We start from the raw sequence: 20817 nt of genomic DNA on the forward strand, positions 1-20817 counted from the left end.
CAAGACTGGAATATGGCTCTAGATAGTATACTTTATTCAAAGGAAATAGAACAGGCAAAAGGTGGGGGAGAGGGGTATGATATCATTCTGCATTAAAGTATATAAGTGAGGAAATATAAAAACCAGCAAGGAAAATATGACAAAGATATTTGGATGTAAGTTAATAGAAGGAAAAACTGAAGTGATTTTGTCACTAGAGTCAACCATATGTACAAAAAAAGTTAACAGATGAGAACTCTTGAGAAATCCATCACAAAACTGGTAATAGTGGCCAGATATAACAGCGATGGAACAATTTCATTATCTAGACACCTGCTAATAAGCTCACTCTCATTCTTGAGCTGAGTAGCTAATCATTTCTTGACTTGCTTTAGTGATAATTTGATGCTTCAAAGGTGGAGAAACCAACACGAAGAAATTCTATTCTGAATCTGAGTCTCACTAACAGAGAACAACTGGTTGCTGGAGTGGAAATGATGGGAATCCTCAGGAACAATGACCACTTGCTAGTAAAGTATTTAACAGAGAAGGAAAGGAAATCCAGTATGACATGTATTTTGAATTTGGGGAAAGAATATTTCAAAGGATTCCAAGGAAAGATAGATAGGAAACCATGGATTAAAATTTAACAGAGAAAGTAAACCCAGGATTGTTGGGAGATGCTCAAGAAAGAACTTATGAAGACACAAGGGAAACTGATTTCAATAAGGAAGAAAATGGAATTGATTTGAAGAGGTCAGTGTGTATGCACAGAATAATCATTAACCAACTTATATTTTAAAATGAAATGCAAACATTCCAACCAGACTCAAGAGAAGCATAAAAAGTAAACATGAAAGAGAAACACAGGGTAAACATAAAAGTAAACATAAGGGATTCAGTAAAATTAAACTGCTTATATTCCTATATGGGAAGACAATACATGCAACTCCTAAGAATTTTATTATTAGTAGGGCAGTGAGAAGCCTACACAGAGGGCAAAGGTGTGAGTCCACTGTTAGGATAATCTCAAAAACAAAAAATGAAGGGGTATGAAAGAGAGACACAGAGGGAGCAGGGGGAAGGGAGAGAGAGAATGGAGCAGGGGGAAGGGAGAGAGAGAATGGAGCAGGGGGGAAAGAGGTGCACAAGGAAGAGCTTTTATAGTGGAAGGGAAAAGGAGAGAGGGTGGTGTTGTTGAGTTGTTCAGTTGAGTCTGACTCTTTGTGACCCCACGGGCCACAGCATACCAGGCCCTACTATCTTGTAGTCTATCCAAGTTCATGTTCATTGTTTCCATAACACTATCTTCTATCTCATCCTCTGCTGTCCCCTTTTCTCTTCAATCTTCCCCAACAGCAGGGTCCTTTCCAATGAATCTTGCCTTTTCATTTCATGGCCAAAGTAGTTAAGCTTCGACCTTCCAGTGAATAGCCTGAATTAATTTAAGTACTGATTGATTTTATCTCCTTGCTGCCTAAGGGACTCCTCAAAAGTCTTCTCTAGCACCACCTATGAAAAGCATCAGTTCAGTGACACTCAGTTTTCCTCATAGCCTAACTCTCATAGCCATACATCACTACTAGAAAAACCATAGTTTTTACTATAGGACCTTTGTCAGCAAGGTGATGTCTCTACTTTTTAATATGCTGTCCAGTTTTGCTATAGCTTTCCTTCCAAGGAGCAGGTGTCTTAATTTCATGGCTTCAGTCACCACCAGCTGTGATCTTTTAGCCCAAGAATATAAAATCTGACACTGCTTCCATTTTTTTCTCCCTTTATTTGCCAGGAAGTAATGGTACCAGTTGCCCAGATTGTAGATATTTTTTGGCTTCAGGCCAACTTTTACACTCTCCTCTTTCACCCTCATTAAGAGGCTTCTTGATTCATCTTCACTTTCTGCCAACAGAGTAGTATCATCTGTATAGCTAAAATTATTGTTATTTCTCCCAGCAACCTCCATTCCAGCTTTTACTTCATCCAGCCCGGCCACTCCTCATAATGTACTCTGCATATACGTTAACTAAACAAAGTGACAGTGTACAGTTGTGTTGTACTCCTTTGCCAATCTAAACCAATCAATTCCTCCAGGCTGCTAACTGTTGCTTCTGAGCCCCCATACAGGTTTCTAAGGAGACAATTAAGATGATATGGTACTCCCATCTCTTTGCAGACTTGCCAGATTTTGTTACGATCCACAAGTCAAAAGCTTTAGTGTAGTCAATGAAGCAGAAGTAGATGTTTTTCTGGAACTCCCTTGCTTTCTCCATAATTCAGTGAATGTTGACAATTTGGTTTCTAGTTCTTCTGCCTTTTTGAAAACCAGTCTATTCTTTTAATAATTCTTAGTTCATATGCTGCAGAAGTCTAGTTTGCAGAATCTTAAGCATAACCTTGCTGGTGTGTGAAATGAGTGCAATTATTCAGTAACCTGAACATTCCCTGGCATTGCCTTGCTTTAGGATTAGAACGTAAACTAACCTTTTCCAAACCAATGGCCTCTGTTAAGTTTTCTAAATTTACTAGTATATCGAGTGCAGCACTTTAACCACATCATCAGTTGGAATTCCACCACCTCCACTAGCCTTATTGTTAACACATGTCCACCTGACTTCATTCATCAGGATGTCTGGCTCTAAATCAGCAACCACACCACTATCAGTGATGTTAAGATCCTTCTTGTATAGTTCTTTCGTATATTCTTGCCACCTCTTCTTAATCTATTCTGCTTCTGAAACCTTCCAACCTGAGGGGCACATCTCTGTTTTTATTGTTTTAATACTGTCCATCAGGTCTGACATTTTCTTCTTCAGTGGATCACCTTTTGTCAGAACTCTCCACTATGACCTGTCTATCTTAAGTGACCCTGCACGACACTGAGCTACACAAGCCCTTTACCATAACAAGGCAGTGATCCAGAGAGGAAACGGGCGAAGGAATTAAGAAGGGGTTAGGCAACACTTGAACATGACTCTCATCAGAATTCCTTCAAACAGGGAAGAATATATATACACACACTCAGCTGAGCATAAAAATCTACCTTGCCCAATAGAGAAACAGGAAGGAAAAGGATAAGAAATATGAGGAGGTAGAGCTTGTGTGTGCTCGTGTGTGTGTGTGTGTGTGTGTGTGTGTGTGTGTGAGTGAGTGAGTGAGTGAGTGAGAGAGAGAGAAATGATAAAAAGGGAGAAGAGACTGAAGGAGACAGTGGTCAGAAGCAGAACAGACTTGAGGAGGCTAAGAATAAGAGAGAAAGGATAAAAACAAAAAAATGGGATGGAGGGAAATATACAATAATCATAATTGTGAATGGGAATGGGATGAGCTCACCCACACAATTGGAAGCAGACAGCACAATGGATTAGAAACCAGAATCCAACAATATATTGTTTATGAGAGACACACTCAAAACAGCAAGACACATACAGAGTTAAAATAAACGGCTGCAAAGTTTCTCTAAGAAATGTCTCTTTTCTCTCATATACATATATAGGACTGAGTAAAATCTTTAAGAATATACATCATTCCCTAATTGATAAATGGTCAAAGGATATCAGAAGAAGTAAAATCTATTTATAATGATGTGAAAAAATGTTCTCAATCACTATTGATTAGAGAAATGCAAATTAAAACAATTCTGAGGTACCAACACACACACCTATCAGATTGGCTAATATGACAGAAAAAGGAAATGATAAATTTTGGAGAGGATGTGGAAAAACTGGAACACTAATACACTGTTCATGAAGTTGTGAACTGATCCAACCATTCTGGAAAAAATTTGGAACTATGCCACAAAAGCTATAAAACTTTGATCAAGCAATACAAATACTAGTTCTGTATCCCAAAGAGACAAAAAAAGGGGGGTTAGGGGAGGAAGAAAAGGACCTATATGTACAAAAATATTTATAGTAGCCCTTTCCGTGGTGGCAAAAGAATTGGAAATTGAAGGGATATACATCAACTGGAGAATGGCTGAACAAGTTGTGGCATAGGATTGTTATGAAGTACTTATAATATCTATAAGAAATGAAGAGGCAGGGGTGGAGTAGGGGTGGTTTTAGAAAAAAAACAAGGCAAGACCTATATGAGTGAGAAGAACTGGGAGATCATTGTGTACAGTAACAGCAACATTGTAATGATAATCAACTGTTAAAGACTTGGCTATTCCGATCAATACAATGATCCAAGTCAGTTCCAAGGGACTCATGATGAAAAAAAGCTATCCATCTCCAGAGAGAGAATTGATGAACTCTGATTGCAAACTGAAATACAATTTTCTTTCTTTCTTTCTGTGGCTTTTTTTGTGATGTGGCTCATAGAATATGTTTTGATGATTTCACATGTATGATTGATATTTTGCTTGCCTTCTCAGGAGGGAGGAAAAGAATTTGGAATTCAAAATTTAAGAAGAATGTTAAAAAATAATAATAATAAATTGGGGGGGGGTGTACTGGGAAGAAATGTACAAAGATAGAAGTAAGGTCACATAACAGAAGACGAATATGAATTACACCACCATCCTATAAAAATAGCATCAAGACTATACCGTTTGCGTCAGGAATCCACTATTAGGCTTATACCCCAAAGGAAGTTACAGATAAACAAGTCTCTAAATACATCAAAATATTTATAGGTGTACTTTTTTATGAGAGCAAAGAATTGTAAAGAAAGCCCATGTCGTGGTGGTTAGGGGTTGCATGGAGTAGAGTGCTGGCCCTGGAGTCAGGATCCGGACACAGACATGGATGGACGGACGGACACACAGACACAGACACAGACACACACACACACACACACACACACACACACACACACACACACCCAGCCGTGTGACCTTGGGCAAGTTACTTAACCTCAATTGCCCTCCAAAAAAAAAAAATAAAAGCAAAGATAAAAAATATAGAAAGCCCATGTCCATCAACTGGGGAATGTCTAAACAAATTGTGGTACATAAATATAATGGAATGTTATTGTGCTGTAAGAAGCTATGAATGTGATAAAAACAGAGAAGCATCGAAAGATTTACGTGATATGATGTAAAATGAAGTAAATGGCCAAGAAAATAGTATATACAACATATAAATAAAATACAGTGAAAATGTTAAGAACCACCACAAAACAACTGAGTGAATATTGCAAAATTACAAAGAACAAAAATGGCCCCAAAGAAGAGATTTTGAAGAAGACATTTCCACCCTACTTCTCTGCAGATTTGGAAGGTCCACAGGTATGATGTATTATATGTAATTTTTACAACTTTGGACATGTTGTTCAATTCTGCTTATTTTTCCTATTTTTTTTCTCTTTTTTTCCTCTTTAAAAATATTTACCATAGGGATGGCACTCTTCAAAGAAAAGGGAAAATATCCTGGGAGAAATTTTGATCATGTAAAAAACATAACAGATGGGGTGGCTAGGTGGTGCAAAGAATAGAGTACCAGCCCTGTAGTCAGGAGGACCTGAGTTCAAATCCATCCTCAGACACTTGACACACTTACTAGCCATGTGACTTTGGGCTTAATTCCAACTGCCCCTCCAAAAAGCAAAAAACCCCAAAAAACAGATCAATAAAAATTAACAAACATTTAAAAAATAGTTTCAGGAATGACAAAGCTCAGAACAAGTAAAAAACTTGCAAGAAAAACTGAGGGAAATAAAAAGGGATTTTTTTCTTTTAAAGCTACACTATAAAGAAAAAAGGAGCTCTCGATGGCAGATGGGATGCTCAATTTTTATTTTGCTTCTACTTTTCCTGTCAAGGAGAATAACCTCTGCACTGGAAATGATAGAACAAAAAAGACTAACAAGGAGTTAATACTCAAGAAAAAAAGGAGATATAGCAAGAAAACACCTCTTGGCCCTTAATGACTTAGTCACTTGGCCTAGATGAAGAACATCTTCAAGTACTGAAAAACTGGCAGATCTGATTACTAAGCCACTACTAATACCAGAACAGGTATCACATTAGAGAGTAAATATCGTCCTGATTTTCAAAAAAAAAAAAGGAAGTGAACAGAGTTTGCAACCTAGAGTTAATGAACTTGACTTTGATTCCTAGAAAATTCTAGAAACTGTTGGCAAACGTCAAGAAAGGGAAGTGGTGGTTTTCTTCTTCAAGAAGTTGTACCAAACTAACCCAACTTCCTTTTCTGACAGGATTTCTTAACTTGTAGATAAGGAGAATGTAATAAGATAAAGTTCGTCAAGATGTTACCAAAACTCTGAATCAAGCATTTTATACTCTTGGAGAAGATGGAGAGAAGTAATTGTTAATGGTTTGATGCCAAAGTGGCAAATCTACAATGTTGTTTAACATAGTTATCAATTACCTGAATAAGGCATAAGAAGAGTTGTTCATTAGATTTACAGATGACACAAAGTTAGGAATGATAGCTAACACTCTGAGTGAAAGGTTCTAAAAAAAAAAGGCTAAAAAAATAAATTAGACAATTGGTTTGGATCATATGTAAAATATCACACTTATATACAAAAAAAATCTTCACAAGTATAAGGTGGGGGAGGTAACGTTTGAATGTGTTTTTAAAAAGATCTGGAGGTATTAATGGACTGCAAGCTCAATGAGTCAGCAGTGTGATATAAGAGCCAAAATAATGTTATGTTATCTCAGGGTGCATTTTCTTAATGTATAACTTCAAAAACAAGGAGAGGATAGTCACTCTTTGCTCTTCACGGGGAAGATCCATCTGAAATATCTGTGTTCAGTGCTGGACTCCACAGTTAAAGAAGGATATTGATAAGCTAGAAAGTGTTTAGAAGAGGGCAAAAAGGATGGGTTCTGAGCCCACACTGCATGAAGACTGACAGAAGTAACTGGGAACATTTGGTCTGAAGAGAAGATTTAAGGGGGAAAAGGTAGCTATCTTTGAATTAAAAACTATCATGTGGAAGAGGGATTAGAATTGCTTTGTTTTGCCCGAGCATAGACACAGGAGCAATGGTTGAAAGTTAGAGGCAAATTTAGGTTTGATGTCAGGAAGAAGTTCCAAAACTGAAAGGGGCTATCTCAAGAAGTAGAGGACTTCAAGGAGAGACTGGATTACACCACCTTTCTGATATGTTACACTGGGGAGTCATTTCATTTGTTAGCTGGACTAGATAAGTTGTGAGATTCCTTATAGCTCTAAAATTCTGTGAATCTGTGAAAATTTTGTGAACTGCAATCTATCAGTCACAATCAAGGAAAAGGAACTGGGAGTCATCCTAGACATCCTCCAAAAATCATTAACCCGATATCCTTTTGCCACCAAAAAAAAAAAAAAAAAACCTGACAAAACATCGGGGCAGAATCAGAAAGGATTCTGGAGAAATAATATGATCCTTAAAAATATTTAATGACTCATATCATAGCCATTCAGATTACCTCTGAAGAAAGCAAAGACTACAAAGGAAAACCAGGAGTTTATTCTCCCCAAAGTCCTTGGAAAAAAGTATGAGCTTAATAGCAGCAGCTTATATTAATATTGTATTTTAAGGGTTTCAAAGCCCTGGTAGGTAAAGTAACTTACAGGATCCAAACCTTCCTTCTCTAATTTGGCCTTCTCCAAGTAGTAGCTCTTCTCAGCCACACTAAGAAGCCTCCAGCTTTCACTGATCTTCTTATTGATCTCAGACTGGGGAAGGTGTGGAAGTTCCTGCTGCACTTTCAGGTAAATGTCATAATAGTATAAGAGGTAAGCAGATCTGAAACACAGACAAGTCCTTAAAGTTTTCATTTGTTCAGTCAACCAATATGTAGAAAACACCTAACAGTAGTAATAAGTAACATAAATATATAGTACTTTAAGGTTTACAAAGTTCTTTACATTCATATCCCATCTGATTCTCACAAAAACCCTTTAAGGTAAGCGCTACAGCTATCACTCCCATTTTACAAAATGACGCAATTGAGACAGAGAGGCTGGGTGACTTGCCCAGAGTCACAAAGCTAGTGTCAGATAGGAAATTTTAAACAAAGTCTTACTAACTATGCATTATGCCACATCTCTTCCTCTATGTAACTATATTCATGATATTATAAGAGATATATACAAGTTTAAGATGTAGTCTATTTTTTTTTTGGCGGGGGGGGGGGGGGGGGGGGGAAGGCAGGGTAATTGGGTTTAAGTGACTTGCCCATGGTCACGGGAATAGTAAGTGATAAGTGCCTGAGGCTGAATTTGAACTCAGGTCCTCCTGACTCCAGGGCCAGTGCTCTATTCACTGTGCTACCTAGCTGCCCCAATGTAGTCTATTTTCAAGACACTTCCTAGCTTTATGACTCTTCTTGATCCATAGATTTCCAGGGAAGGAAAAAGAAGCCTAGAAAGAAGGGACTTGCCTAAAATCACAAAGAATCTTTACACCAGAGCCAGAACTGAAACCCACCAATGATGTAGGCAGGACTAAACACCTGTTCTCTCAACTCCCAAGTTCAGTCTTCCTTCTATTATACATGGGGAGAGAGACATACAGACCTAAAACATACATAATACATGGTGGTATATGATTAAATACCAAAGTGATCAGTAGAACCAATAAGACAGAAATGCCCTTTGCCACTTCTTTTTGAAATCTGGTTTAGTTTTCTATAGACCACAGTTTAAATATAGTAATGTAGGTTAGCTAGCTTTCAGAGCCCAGGATCAATTTCTCATATGAATAGGTGGAGGTGCTTAGACACATAGGCAGTGCTCAGGAACAGATGACTCAGGCATCAATTATCCAATTTATAGCATCCACACCTTTGGTTCCTCTATCATTCTATATTCTGCCTATAGGGCATTACCCTGCCCCTTCCCCTAAAATTAAAGGAAAGGATGTGAAAAAATCCTTCTCAACAGCTTTGGCTATTGAGTTTAAGGTTTAAGGGGAAGAGAAAAAAACTATGTATGCTCTGTGGATATCATTAACATCAATAACTTACATTACTTATTTAAAAAAAAAAACTTAACTCATGTTAATATCGCACTTTAAAGGGGTGGCTAGGTGGTGCAGTGAATAGAGCCATCAGCCCTAGAGTCAGGAGCACCTGAGTTAAAATTTGGCCTCAGACATTAAAAATTTACTAGCTGTGTGACCATGGGCAAGTCACTTAACTCTGACTGCCCTGCCCTTCCCCCTTCCAAAAAGCAACAAAACAAAACTACACTTTTTCCAAAAATATATATAAATAATATGATGATATGATATAATATGATATAAATTTTCCAAAGTAATTTTATATAAATTAGAGATATAGAGATGGGGCCTAATTTTTTCCTAATGTGCTATTTTTTTTTTTTTGCTGGAAGAAAATATTGTTGAGAGTACAAGTTGTTGACTAGGTACCTGCCAGTCACATTCTGCTTTCTACTCAAAATTCTGTTGAAGTACAGGGGAGGTTTGTGCGATGACAGCAACTGGCTAAAGAGTCACACTTCATGTTTTAATATTGACTAATAAAATTTGATTGGTCCGTTGGACAACACTGATAAAGTGCAAAGGCCCTGGACTCCCAGAGATGGAGTCAGAATTTGAGCCCTAGATCTCCTACTTCTAAGTTGTATGGTCTTGGAGAAGTCACTTAGCTTTTCTGAATGGCAGTTTCTTCACTGGGATTATAGGGATAAGAGGCACAACCTACCCCACAGAGTTTCTGTGAGAGGCAAGTGAGATGATATCTGTAAAATACTTTGTTAATGGAAATTGTTCTATAAATATAAACAATTATAGTATCCTGATACTATGGATAATCCAAAATAAGTAGGACTAGCCTGGTGAGAGAATTGTTAGCATTACACAAAATGACTGCTAGATTTGTCAGGCAGGAGTAAAAATGATGGCTAATAGTAGCATTAGCAACAACAGTAGCTTACACATCTAAAGCTCTTTATAGTTAGAAGAGCTCTACATACTATCTCCTTTGACATTCAAGTCAACTGTCATTCAGGTAGCTTTACCATTGTTCTTCCTACTTTGGAAATAAGGAAACAGGTTCAGAATGATTAAGTGATTAGTATAAATTTTAACATAGCTAGAAGGCATCAGAGCTAAGATTCACAAATAGGGTTTCCTGACACCAAATTCTCAAGAATTTTTGTGGGAAAAGTGCCCTATAACCTCTATAGAGTTATAGAAACAGAGATTGTTTTGGTTAGCCTAGGTGACTTCTGAAGTTAAGGAATAATTAATTACTTAAGATTTGTGATAAGGCTTGAACTGCACAAAACTCAAACCAAGTGGGTAGCTTAGAACAAGGAACATATAGGAACTCAGAAACAGAATTGAAGTCAAGAAACTTAGAAGCTTTGAGAATTACCTTACCTAGGTTTCTTGGCTTTTTCTCCATGTATTTTATATTTCTTCTTTTTCTTGGGTGGTCCAGAAGAAGAATAAGAGTAGGTATCGTCGATTTCCTCCATAACTACGGTTACCTCAGTACCATCATATGGAGCATCCATCCCTAAAAGTCAGAGAGTGAATGCAAACATGCTGAACAATATAATATGAAGGAGAAGGAAGACAAACTCCAGTTCGATGGAACGGTATCACCTGAAGATATAAAACTGCATCATAGCAAAGCAGGTGACTAGTCCTTAGTTTCTGTGACTTGGTCGTTTCAGTTATGTCCACTCTTCATGACTCCATTTGAGGTTTTCTTGGCAATATACTGAAATGGCTTGCCATTTCCTTCTGCTCATTTTACAGATGAGAAAACTGAGGCAAACAGTTTTAAGTGACTTGTCCAAGGTCACACAGCTAATAAGTATCTGAGACTAGATTTGAATTCTGGAAGATGAGTTTTCCTGACTCCAAGCTGGCACTCTATCAATATTGTGCCAACTAGTTGCCTCCTTGTCCCTCAAAGCATCTAGCATAAATGTTTACTGAATTGGCCAAGAAACTAAATAAAGAAGCATTTGGGAAAATTCCCCAAGACATAATGAAAAAACTCTTGAAAGGAATTAATAAAATCTTCAATTTTGAAGATGAAGGAGTAGAAATAGGACTTCCGCACGGCTCCGGCTTCCACCTCCTCCAATTCATGTGAAAAATTACTCTAGACAAACTTTGGAGCTACAGAACACACAAAATGACAGAAAGAAGCTAACCTCCTGCAGAAGACAGCCCAGCAGACCAGCAGGAAGGGGCCAGCACAGTGCTCTGGCAGCCGACCCCAGTCCCAAATAAGCCATAAGCCAGAGGTTTTAGCCTCAGGGAAGCCTGACCAGCCGCCAGCTGGAGGGACTTCATATCACCAGAAGCTGTGGTGGTTTCCAGAATTATCAACCCATAGACACCAAAGACAAAGTGAGAGGTCAGTGTAGACTTTGCTGGAACAGGGAGTTTGGGAGTATGGTTAGGCCTTTGTCCCCATGGCAAGAAGCAGCTGAGGCTCCACATCCCTGCAGCCGCTGACACGTAGGTGCTTCATAGCTCCTGGTCTGCAGATTGCAGGGGGACCAAGAAACCAGTCTGAGGGGTAATGACTCTTGCTTTAACCTGCTTGGAACTGGATCTCTGTCTAGAGTGGAGGTCCTGGGGTTTGTGAACAGTTTGCCAGAGCTTGTGGAGGCTTCAGAGAGGGCACCCAACTAACAGCTCCAGCAGCTGAGAAAACCCCAGCATTTTGGATAAAGCTCCCCTTTCTAGTAGCAGAGTTCTACTGCGGCAAAAGGCTCAAAAGTCAAGTAATTAAATGGCAACATGAGCAAGCAAAGGAAGCAAAGCAATCAGAGCAATCCGACATTAGGCTCCTATTCTGGGGACAAAAAAGATCAAAGCATGGAACAAGAGAAAGATAATGAAGTCAGAACCCCTGCACCAAAAGCTTCCAAGAAAAATATAAGCTGGTTACAGGCCACAGAGGAGCTTAAAAAGGATTTTGAAAACCAAATAAGAGAAGTGGAGGAAAAATTAGGAAGAGAAATGAGAACAATGCAAGAAAATTATGAAATGAGAGTCAACAACCTGACTGAAGAAAATCACACCTTAAAAAATTGACTCAGATGGTAAAAGAGGCTCAAAAAGGCAATGAGAAGAATGCCTTAAAAAGCCGAATTTGCCAGATGGAAAAAAGAATCTCAAAAGCTCACTGCAGAGAATCATTCTTTCAGAATTAGATTGGAGCAAATGGAAGCTAGTGACTTTATGAGAAATCAAGATACTATTAAACAGATCCAAACAAACGAAATAAGACAGAAGGCAATGTGAAATATCTCATTGGAAAAACCACTGACCTGGAAAATAGATCGAGGACAGATAATTTTAAAATTGGACTACCTGAAAGCCATGATCAAAAAAAGAACCTAGAAATCATCCTTCAAGAAATTCTCAAGGAAAATTGCCCTCATGTTTTAGAACGAGAGGGCAAAACAGAGGTTGAAAGAATCCACTGATCACCTCCTGAAAAAGATCCCCAAAAGAAAACTCCTAGGAATATTACAGCCAGGTTCTGGAATTCCCAGATCAAGGAAAAAATATTACAAGCAGCCAGAAATAAACAATTTCAATATTGTGGAAACACAATCAGGATAACACAGGATCTGGCAGCTTCTACACTGAAGGGTTTGGAATATGATATTCTGGAGGTCAAAGGAGCTGGGATTAAATCCAAAAATCACCTACCCAGCAAAACTGAGTATCATGTTCCAGGGGGAAATATGGTCATTCAGTGGTATAGAGGACTTTTAAGCATTCTTGATGAAAAAAACAGAGTTGAATAGAAAATTTGACCTTCAGATACAAGAAGCAAGAGATGCATGAGAAGGTAAACAGGGAAAAGAAATCATAAGGAACTTATCAAAGATGAACTACTTATATTCCTTATATACATGGAAAAATGATCATTGTAACTTATGAAACTTTTCTCAGTATGAGAATAGTTGAAGGGAATAGAAATGTATGTATACATATATATTTATACATACATATATATGTCTATATAGGAGGGTATATGGGCATATGAATACATATGTGAGTGTGTGTATATATGTGTACATAGAGGGCACAGGACCAATTGAATAGGAAGGGATGATACTTAAAAGATGAAATTAAGAGGTGAGAGAGGAATATAATGAGGAGATGGGTAGAGACAGAATGGGATAAATTATCTCATATAGAAGAAGCAAGGAAAAAATGTTACACTGGAGGGGAAGAACAGGAAGGCAAAAGGGAATGAGTCAACCTTATTCTCATTGAATTTGGCTTAGGGAGGGAATGACATACACACTAAATAGGGTATCTCACCCTACAGGAGAGTAGGGGGGAAGGGGATGAGAGGGGGGATGATGGAAGGGAGGGCAGGCTAGAGGAGAGGGAAGCTGGAAGCACCCACTTTTGAAAAGGGATAGAATCAAAATAGAGAATAGAACAAGTAGGGGGTGGGATAGGATGGAGGGAAATATAGTCAGTCTTTCACAATATAGCCACCATGGAAATGTTTTGCATAGTTACTTATATACAACCTATATTGAATTGCTTATCTTCCCAGTGAGGGTGCGTGACGTGGGAGGAAAGCAAAGAACCTAGAATTCAAAGTTTTAAAATCAAACGTTTAAATATATATATTATTATTATTTTACATGTAACTGGGAAATAAGATATATAGGTACTGGGGCATAGAGATCCACTGTGCCCTACTGAAAAGTCAGAGGGGGGATGGGGGAAGATATGGGAGAGAGAAGATTTGGGGAGGGGATATTCAATGGGATCACTGTTTTGGGGTGGTGGGTAGGGAAAAATGGGGAGAAAATTTGTAACTCAAAATCTTATGGAAATGAAAGATGTAAACTAATAAATAAATAAATATGCTTTTAAAAAAATCTTCAATTTTGCAGTAAACAGCTTTGCACCAGGTTGTACTCTAGTCCTCTCCATATCATGCCCCAAACTTCTTCATCCTGGAAGACAACTTCAGTCCTGAAATTCATACTTTGAAAGTACTATCTACCCCAGACCCCTCCCGGAACCTACATTTAAGTCAAGGGTCCAGACTAGCTACCTTTTAGTATTCCAAAAAGCTGCATTCTGGACTACACTAGCATATTCCTCTTTCCCCTTCATCTTTGTTTTTTATGTCTTTTCCCAATAGAATGTAAGCTCCTATGGCAAGGGATGTTGTTTTTGCTTGTATTCGCATTCTCATTGCTTAACAGAGTATTTGGCACATGGCAAGCACTTAATAAATGTTGACTGATTAACTGACTAAAGTATTATTATTCCATCTAAAAGTTTGTCAGAAGGAGAAATTTAAAAATCTGAAAATCCTGAATAGAATGTAACAAGGGTTAATCAACCAAGATTCAAATGTAGATAATAAAACTTTCCTTTTTAAGTGGAAGACCAGGAGAAAAGCACCTATAGTGCTCTGCATAAAATTGGTAACTGTTACTGAATAAACAATCTGAATAATTTCTGCCTGAAAGTTAAATATCACACTCTCAGGAACTCCCAGTCTTATGTTTTCTTTACCTTCATCCTAAAAGACAGTTATAGATTAAAGAGATGAGACTCAATCACATCTAATTCAACAACACCAATTAAGTATCAACAATCAAATTGAAGAGGTTACCCATAAAGAGGGTTAGGGTTGCTCTGGAGACCCCAAAATGCCAACACGCTGGGTCCTGCCGAATGAATTCGACTCAAGTCTTCTCAGCCAGAGAAAAGTAAAGTTTATTAAAAGTTCGCTTGTATTAGACACAGAGTAAGTCTGTGCTAGGTCATTCTATGGCACTCTCACACACATGTAGGGAAGATGGGATCTTATATACAGAAAGTTGTGGGAGGAATCTAGGGGTGGTCTAGAGGAGGAGTTTGGGGAGGGTTTTCAGAAGTCAGATGAGGTCAATGAGTGACTAAAGGTGGGAAGTTGCTAGAGGCTACCTGGAGACTACAGACAATGGTGGGCTAGGCCAGTTTTCAAGGGTAGATTGATATTTTGATAGGTTTAAGGGTGGGAAGTCTAGTAACAGAGCTTTGGGCCCAACCACAAAGTAAGGCTTATGGCCTCATGCAAATGCCTCATCAAATAGGATGATTTAATGAGAGTTCAAGGGGGTTCCCAGTGCCTATACCTCAAAGATTCAAGGAGAGCTCAAGGGGATTCCCAGAGCCTCCAAAAGCACTATACTAGACAACAGAGATGAAAAAATGTAATCCTTCTTAAAGAAGTTTACAACTACTAAGGGATCTGCTCAAACTGGATCTGGAATACTGTGTTCCATTCCGAACACAGCATTTTAGAAATGACAAACTGGAGTGCATCTTGGAGGAAATCAACTAACCAGGATTACTGAATCTGCCTTCTCCAAGGTTACTAAAGATCTGGGTTACTAAATCTTCTTAATCCTCATCCTTCTTGATCTCTCCACAGTATGTGACAAGGTGGACTACCTATCCCCTTCCAGAGTTTTTGTGACACTCCCTTTTTTCCTGTTTCTTGTCCAATCTATCTGTGACTTTTCTATCTCAGTCTTCTTCAACTGATCATCATTCATATCTTTTCTCCTAAGTATATGCATACCCTAGGCCTCTATTCTGGATCCTTTTCTCAATCTACATTATTCTGGTGATCTCATTAGCTTCTATGGGGTCAATTACCTCTTTGCAAACAACTTTCACATCTTCATAATTAAGATCTCTCTGCTGAGTTTCAGTCCTGTATCACCACCTACCTATTAGGCATCTCCATAGACATCTCAAACTCAATGTGTACAAAATTGAAATCATTCTGCCCTCTAAAGCCAATCTTCTTTCTAAATTCTTCTTTCTAATGAGGACCATTTCTAGTCACCTAGGTTTTCAACCTTGTGCTCATCTGGACCTTGTCACCCTCTCTCACCTCCTGTATCTAATTAGTAGCCAAGCCTTTTGAGTCTACCTCTACAAGATCTCTTGCATCTGTCCCTTTCTTTCCACTCACAACTCTCACCAGGACTATTGTAATAGCCTCTTCATGGGTCCCTCTACCTTAAGTCTGTCCCCCTAATCATCCATACAGCTTCCAAAATGAAAGTCTAAAGCATAGGTGTGACCATATTACTTCTTGATTAAGAAGCTTTAGTTGTCTCTTTTTGCCTCTTAGATACAATACAAACAGCACACTCCTGTAAATCAAAACCTATACACAATCTGTCACTGACCAACCTCTCCAAATATTTTACATTACTACTCCTTAAAAACTCTACAATCTTGACAAATTAGTTTACTTGTTTTGTTGTTCCTGACACAGACTGGTCTGTCTCCATGGCTCTGCATAGGCAATACCCCTAATGCTGAAATGCTTTCTCCTCACCTCTTTCTCTTAGAATTTCATGCTTCTAGGGGTGGCCAGGTGGCTCATCGAGTAAGAGCACAGGCCCCCAGTGTGGGGATAACCTGGGGGATTGAAATCAGGCTCAGATACTTAGCACCACACCCAGAAATAACTGGCTGTTTAACCTTGAGCAAGTTACTTAACCCCAATTGCTTAAAAAAAAAAAAAGAATCATGCTTCCCTTCAAAGCACAGATCAAGGACTGCTTCCTATGAGGTCTTTGCAAATCCCACCTAGGGTGAGTACTCTCCCAGACTCCCTGGAAATTACTTTGTATAGATTTTGTATTTATTTTTCTGTGTACTGGTTGTTTCCCAAGTAAGTCCTTAGGGGAAGAACTGTTTCCTCTTTTATCTTAGTATCCCTCTAGGTAGTAGAAGTTTAAATATTTGACAAATTGAACTGATAAGGAAGCAGCTGACTAAAGAAAGTAGGAATGGGACAGGGAAGAGGGGAAGAACATAATCACTATATCAAGTATTTAAAGAACCCTCAAGAGCAAAAGGACTCAATATATCCAAATACAACTCATTATCTTTCCCTCAAAATTGTCCATTTCTGTCGATATTCATTCTTCTGTTCAAAACATCATAGTCATCATCTGACTCTCCTGCTCTCCACATCCATCATTGGTCAAGTCTTGATGTCCAACCTCCACAAACTATTGCACCTGTTCTCTTCTCCCGGGCAGAGGTTTTCTTTTTTTGTATTTGTATCCACGGTGCCAAGCACTTGCTCACTGATTGCTGTCGTCTCTATTTGACTGACTCAAATGGGCACCTACTCACACCCAGATTATTTTAATAGCTGCCTGAATGATCACCCTGCACCACTCCATTCCCCACTCAGCTGTCAAATTCATCTTTCAAAAGAAGTCTAACCAGGTCATTTCTCAGGTAGGGAAGCTCCAGGGCTTTGGATCAAGTTACTTCCTAGAGTCTCTAAGATAATATGCAAACTCCTCTTTTTGGCAATTAAAGCCCTTTACAATTTGGCTCCAGCTGGTCTTTATAGGATACTTATGCTTACACTTCAGCTCTCCTCAAGCACTCTGCATCCCAGAAAACCCTGCATACTTGTTCCTTGTATTTGACATTTCATTTCCCCCCTCTTTGTACAGGCTGTTCCCCATTTCAGGGATGCTCCCATACTACATCTCCCCCTCTTGGAACCACTAGCTACTTCAAAGGCTACCTCTTTCAAAAGACTTCCTCCATTACCACAGGTGTTTGAACCTCACCTCCATCCCTTTGTATATATTAATTGACAAGCAATTATTAATTGCCTACAATTTGTAGGCTCTGCACTAAGCACTTATGCAAAGAACAAAACAATGCCTCTTCATATTAACTTCTACAAATTAATTATATACCCATCAAAGGCAGGGATGGTCTCACTTTTGACCTTTTATCGTTAGCACTGTCCCTGGCACATACATAGTGCTTAATAAATGCTTTCTGAACACTGATTAATGTCCCTCATGCTTGGAACTCAGCCTAGATGTCATCTCCTACAGGTCAGGTGTCACTACACTGCTCAAAAATGTTCAATGGTTCCCAATTAACTGCCTCTAGGATAAAGCATAAACTTGTCAGCCTGGCATTTAAAGTGTTGCACAATCTAGTTCTAACTTACACTTTCTGAAGGCTTTCATTCTCCATCCCTTTCTACATGCTACATTTTGGTAAAGCCATAATACATACTGTCCCTAGAGTTCTACATTCTATCTCAAGCACTGGAGCTTTGCTTAACCTGTCCCTGATTTCTGAAATGCACTCCTTCAGCTTCTTAGAATCCTTAGCTTCCTTCTTAGCTCAGGCACAACCTTCTATGGGCCCTCTTTCTTAATTTGCATCATTATTAAGGTTCTCTCCCTCCACAAACTATCTTCTACTCATTTGCATAAATAAATTTTGTTTCTTCTCAACAGAATACAAACTCCTTGAAGACAGAGGTTCTTTGTACAACCTTACAGATGATAAATACTTGTCAAACTGAAGAAGGGTTAGACTTCTCTGGCTTGGTCCCACAGAACAGCACTAGAACTAATGGGTAGAAGCTGCAGAAAGGGAGAGTTTGGCTTAATACAAGAAAAACCTTAATAGAAAAGCTGTCCAAGAATGGTGTGGTATTCTGTAGTGTACAGAGAAATAAATTCGAATTAAGAGACAGAATTCTAGGCTCAGGTGACACTAGTTTACAATTGCTGACTCCAATTCACTTCCCACTCACTTCTCAATTGTTTGCAATCTGGTTTCTGACTCACCTCTCAACTGCAACTGTTTTCTCCAAGGTATCAATGATCTCTTAATTGCTAGATAACAGGATCCCAGATTTAGAGCTGGAAGGAACCTTAAGAGTCCATCTTATCCATTTGCTTCTTTTCACAGATGAGAAAACTGAAGGACAGATAGTTTAAGTGACTCACAAAGTTAATGAATGTCTGAGGTAGGATTCAAACTTGAGACTCCCTGACTTCAAAAGCCTTTTCAGTTTTCATTTTTCTTGATTTTTCTGCAGCCTTTGACACAACTGAACACCTTCCCAGCTTCATCCTAAACACTCTTCTTCCTTGGCTTCCAGAATACTACTTTCATTTGGTTTTCCTCTTACAGGTCCAACCATTCTTTCTCAGTCTCTATACCAGATCCTCCCCCCTCAAAAAGTGTGGGTGTTCACTAAAGCTTTTTTCCTTTGCTCTCTGTTATTCTCTATGTTCATTCTTTTGGTAATCTCCACTAGCTCTCATGCTCTCAACACATACACCTCCTTAATTCCTGGACAGTTCCACATGGATATCCCATGTGTACTGCAAATGCAACATTTCCAAAATGGAACTCATTATAATACACCCCCTGCAAAATACGTTTTAAATCTCTCCTACAAATATGTACCTCTATCTGTTGACTGCATTATCATACCTCTAGTCACCCACTTTCTGGCATCATCCTTGATCTTACCTTCTGCTTTAATCTTTATATACAAAATCAGTTGCCAAATCTTGTCAATTGTACTCCTCCCCCAAACATCTCCCATGCCTCTCCTCTCCACTCATTCACACAGCTTCTACCTTAGTTCGTCAGATCCTCTTCATCTCTTGCCTTAAGGACTGCAATCACCTCCTAATTGTTATCCCTACTCCCATTCTCTCCCCTAGACAATCCAACATCCACACAGTTGCCAAATTCACATTCACTCCTCTACTTAAAAATCTTTGGTGGATCACTATTTCATCTAAAATAAATGCAAAATCTCAGTTTCACATTTAGAAACCTTCACATGTTTTCCTATTCTTATTTTCATATATTCATATAAAATTCAAATATTTTATATTTGTATTTCATATTATACTTCTTAATGAATTCTAGTCAATTTGGTCTATTAAGTTAGTTAATCCCTGTACAGGAAGTTCCAGCTACCTTCTCCATGCCATTGCATAAGTGGTCCCCACATCTGCAATGCACTCCCCCCTCATCTCTGCCTCATAAAACTCCCAGCTTCCTTCAAAGTAGAAGCTAGCAGCCTCCTCCTACCTAAACCCTTTCCTGTTCCACCCATTTCTCACTTTCTTCCCCAGGAAACTACTTTCTATTTACTTACATGTAAATATGTCGCCTCCCTCCCAGAACCTAAGCTCCTTTAGGGCTTGAAGTATTTCATTTTACCTTTCGTTTCCTCAGTGATTAACACAGGGCACTGAGATAAGAGGCTCAATCTCCTAATTTTCAAAGCCTGGCATGGGTGGGTAACTGACTCTTCACCCAAGGTCACAGGGGTGGCAGGGCCGACATGTGAACCAAGGCCCTCTTAACACGACCAACGACAAGGTCTAAGCCCCTGAACGCAGACCCCGGGTAGGTTCCTGGGGCTCTGGCTCCGGCATTCCCGGTCGGGCTGCAGGGTGTCTGTCACTCGGACGAAGGGCCCGAGCCCCGCGCCGGGGAGCTTACTTACTTGGCAGCGCCCGGGGGTGGCGCTAGGCAGGCGGCAGGAGTGGCTCACATCCCCGGAGGCTCCGGGCCCCAGAGCGGGCAGAGTCCCCGGCGAGCTGCCCAAACAGGGGCATAAGCGCTTCCCGCGATCAGCGCGCGGGGCAGCGTCCGGTCGCAGCAGCAGTAGCAGGTGCAGGAGCAGCGGCGGCGGGGAGGGGGAGACGCCGGGTCGCCCCCGCATCCCGGGGGCTCCGGGACTTCTCCCCCGGCCCCGCGCCGCCGCCGGAGTCACGACACCCCTTTCCTCCCTCCCCGAGGGAGTGTCGCGACAGAGAAAGAAAAAGCAGGAGGGAGGGGTCTCCTGCTCCTCAGACTGGAATGCCGTGGGGGGCGGAATGGGGGTAGGGGGAGAAGAAGGTGGGGAAGCCGGGCGACCACAGGAGCCGGGACAAACACACCAGCTACCCAAATCACCAAGGAAATCGATCCCGGCAGCCCCCGCGACGCGCCGGAAGCAGCCGCCGGCGCGCTAAGAAGGCCGCTCTGCACGTGACGCTAAGGGGCTGGCGCAAGTGCAGAAAGGTCCCTCTTCAGCCAATCACAGGG

The 20817-nt window shown here is 39.8% G+C and overlaps 1 protein-coding gene across 2 annotated transcripts in view; it reads right to left on the reverse strand.

Moving 5' to 3' along the window:
- The window catches only part of HMGXB3 (HMG-box containing 3), a 65337-nt gene extending 44596 nt beyond the window's left edge, over positions 1 to 20741 (reverse strand). Inside the window, exons 1-4 of one of the 2 annotated variants that reach the window (XM_069102630.1) lie at positions 20234 to 20741; positions 18546 to 18678; positions 10285 to 10423; positions 7509 to 7683 (exon numbers count right to left, since the gene is read on the reverse strand). In XM_069102630.1, the coding sequence (XP_068958731.1) occupies positions 7509 to 7683; positions 10285 to 10421 (312 nt within the window). In that variant the 5' untranslated portion in view covers positions 10422 to 10423; positions 18546 to 18678; positions 20234 to 20741. The remainder of the gene's footprint in view (positions 1 to 7508; positions 7684 to 10284; positions 10424 to 18545; positions 18679 to 20233) is intronic. The other variant, XM_069102629.1, reaches the window with a different exon arrangement.
- Positions 20742 to 20817: the final 76 nt, after the last annotated feature.

Source organism: Petaurus breviceps, unplaced genomic scaffold (genome assembly GCF_028583685.1).
Source record: "Petaurus breviceps papuanus isolate PSGF00001 unplaced genomic scaffold, PetGlider_PUasm1.0 551, whole genome shotgun sequence".
Taxonomy (NCBI): domain Eukaryota; kingdom Metazoa; phylum Chordata; class Mammalia; order Diprotodontia; family Petauridae; genus Petaurus; species Petaurus breviceps.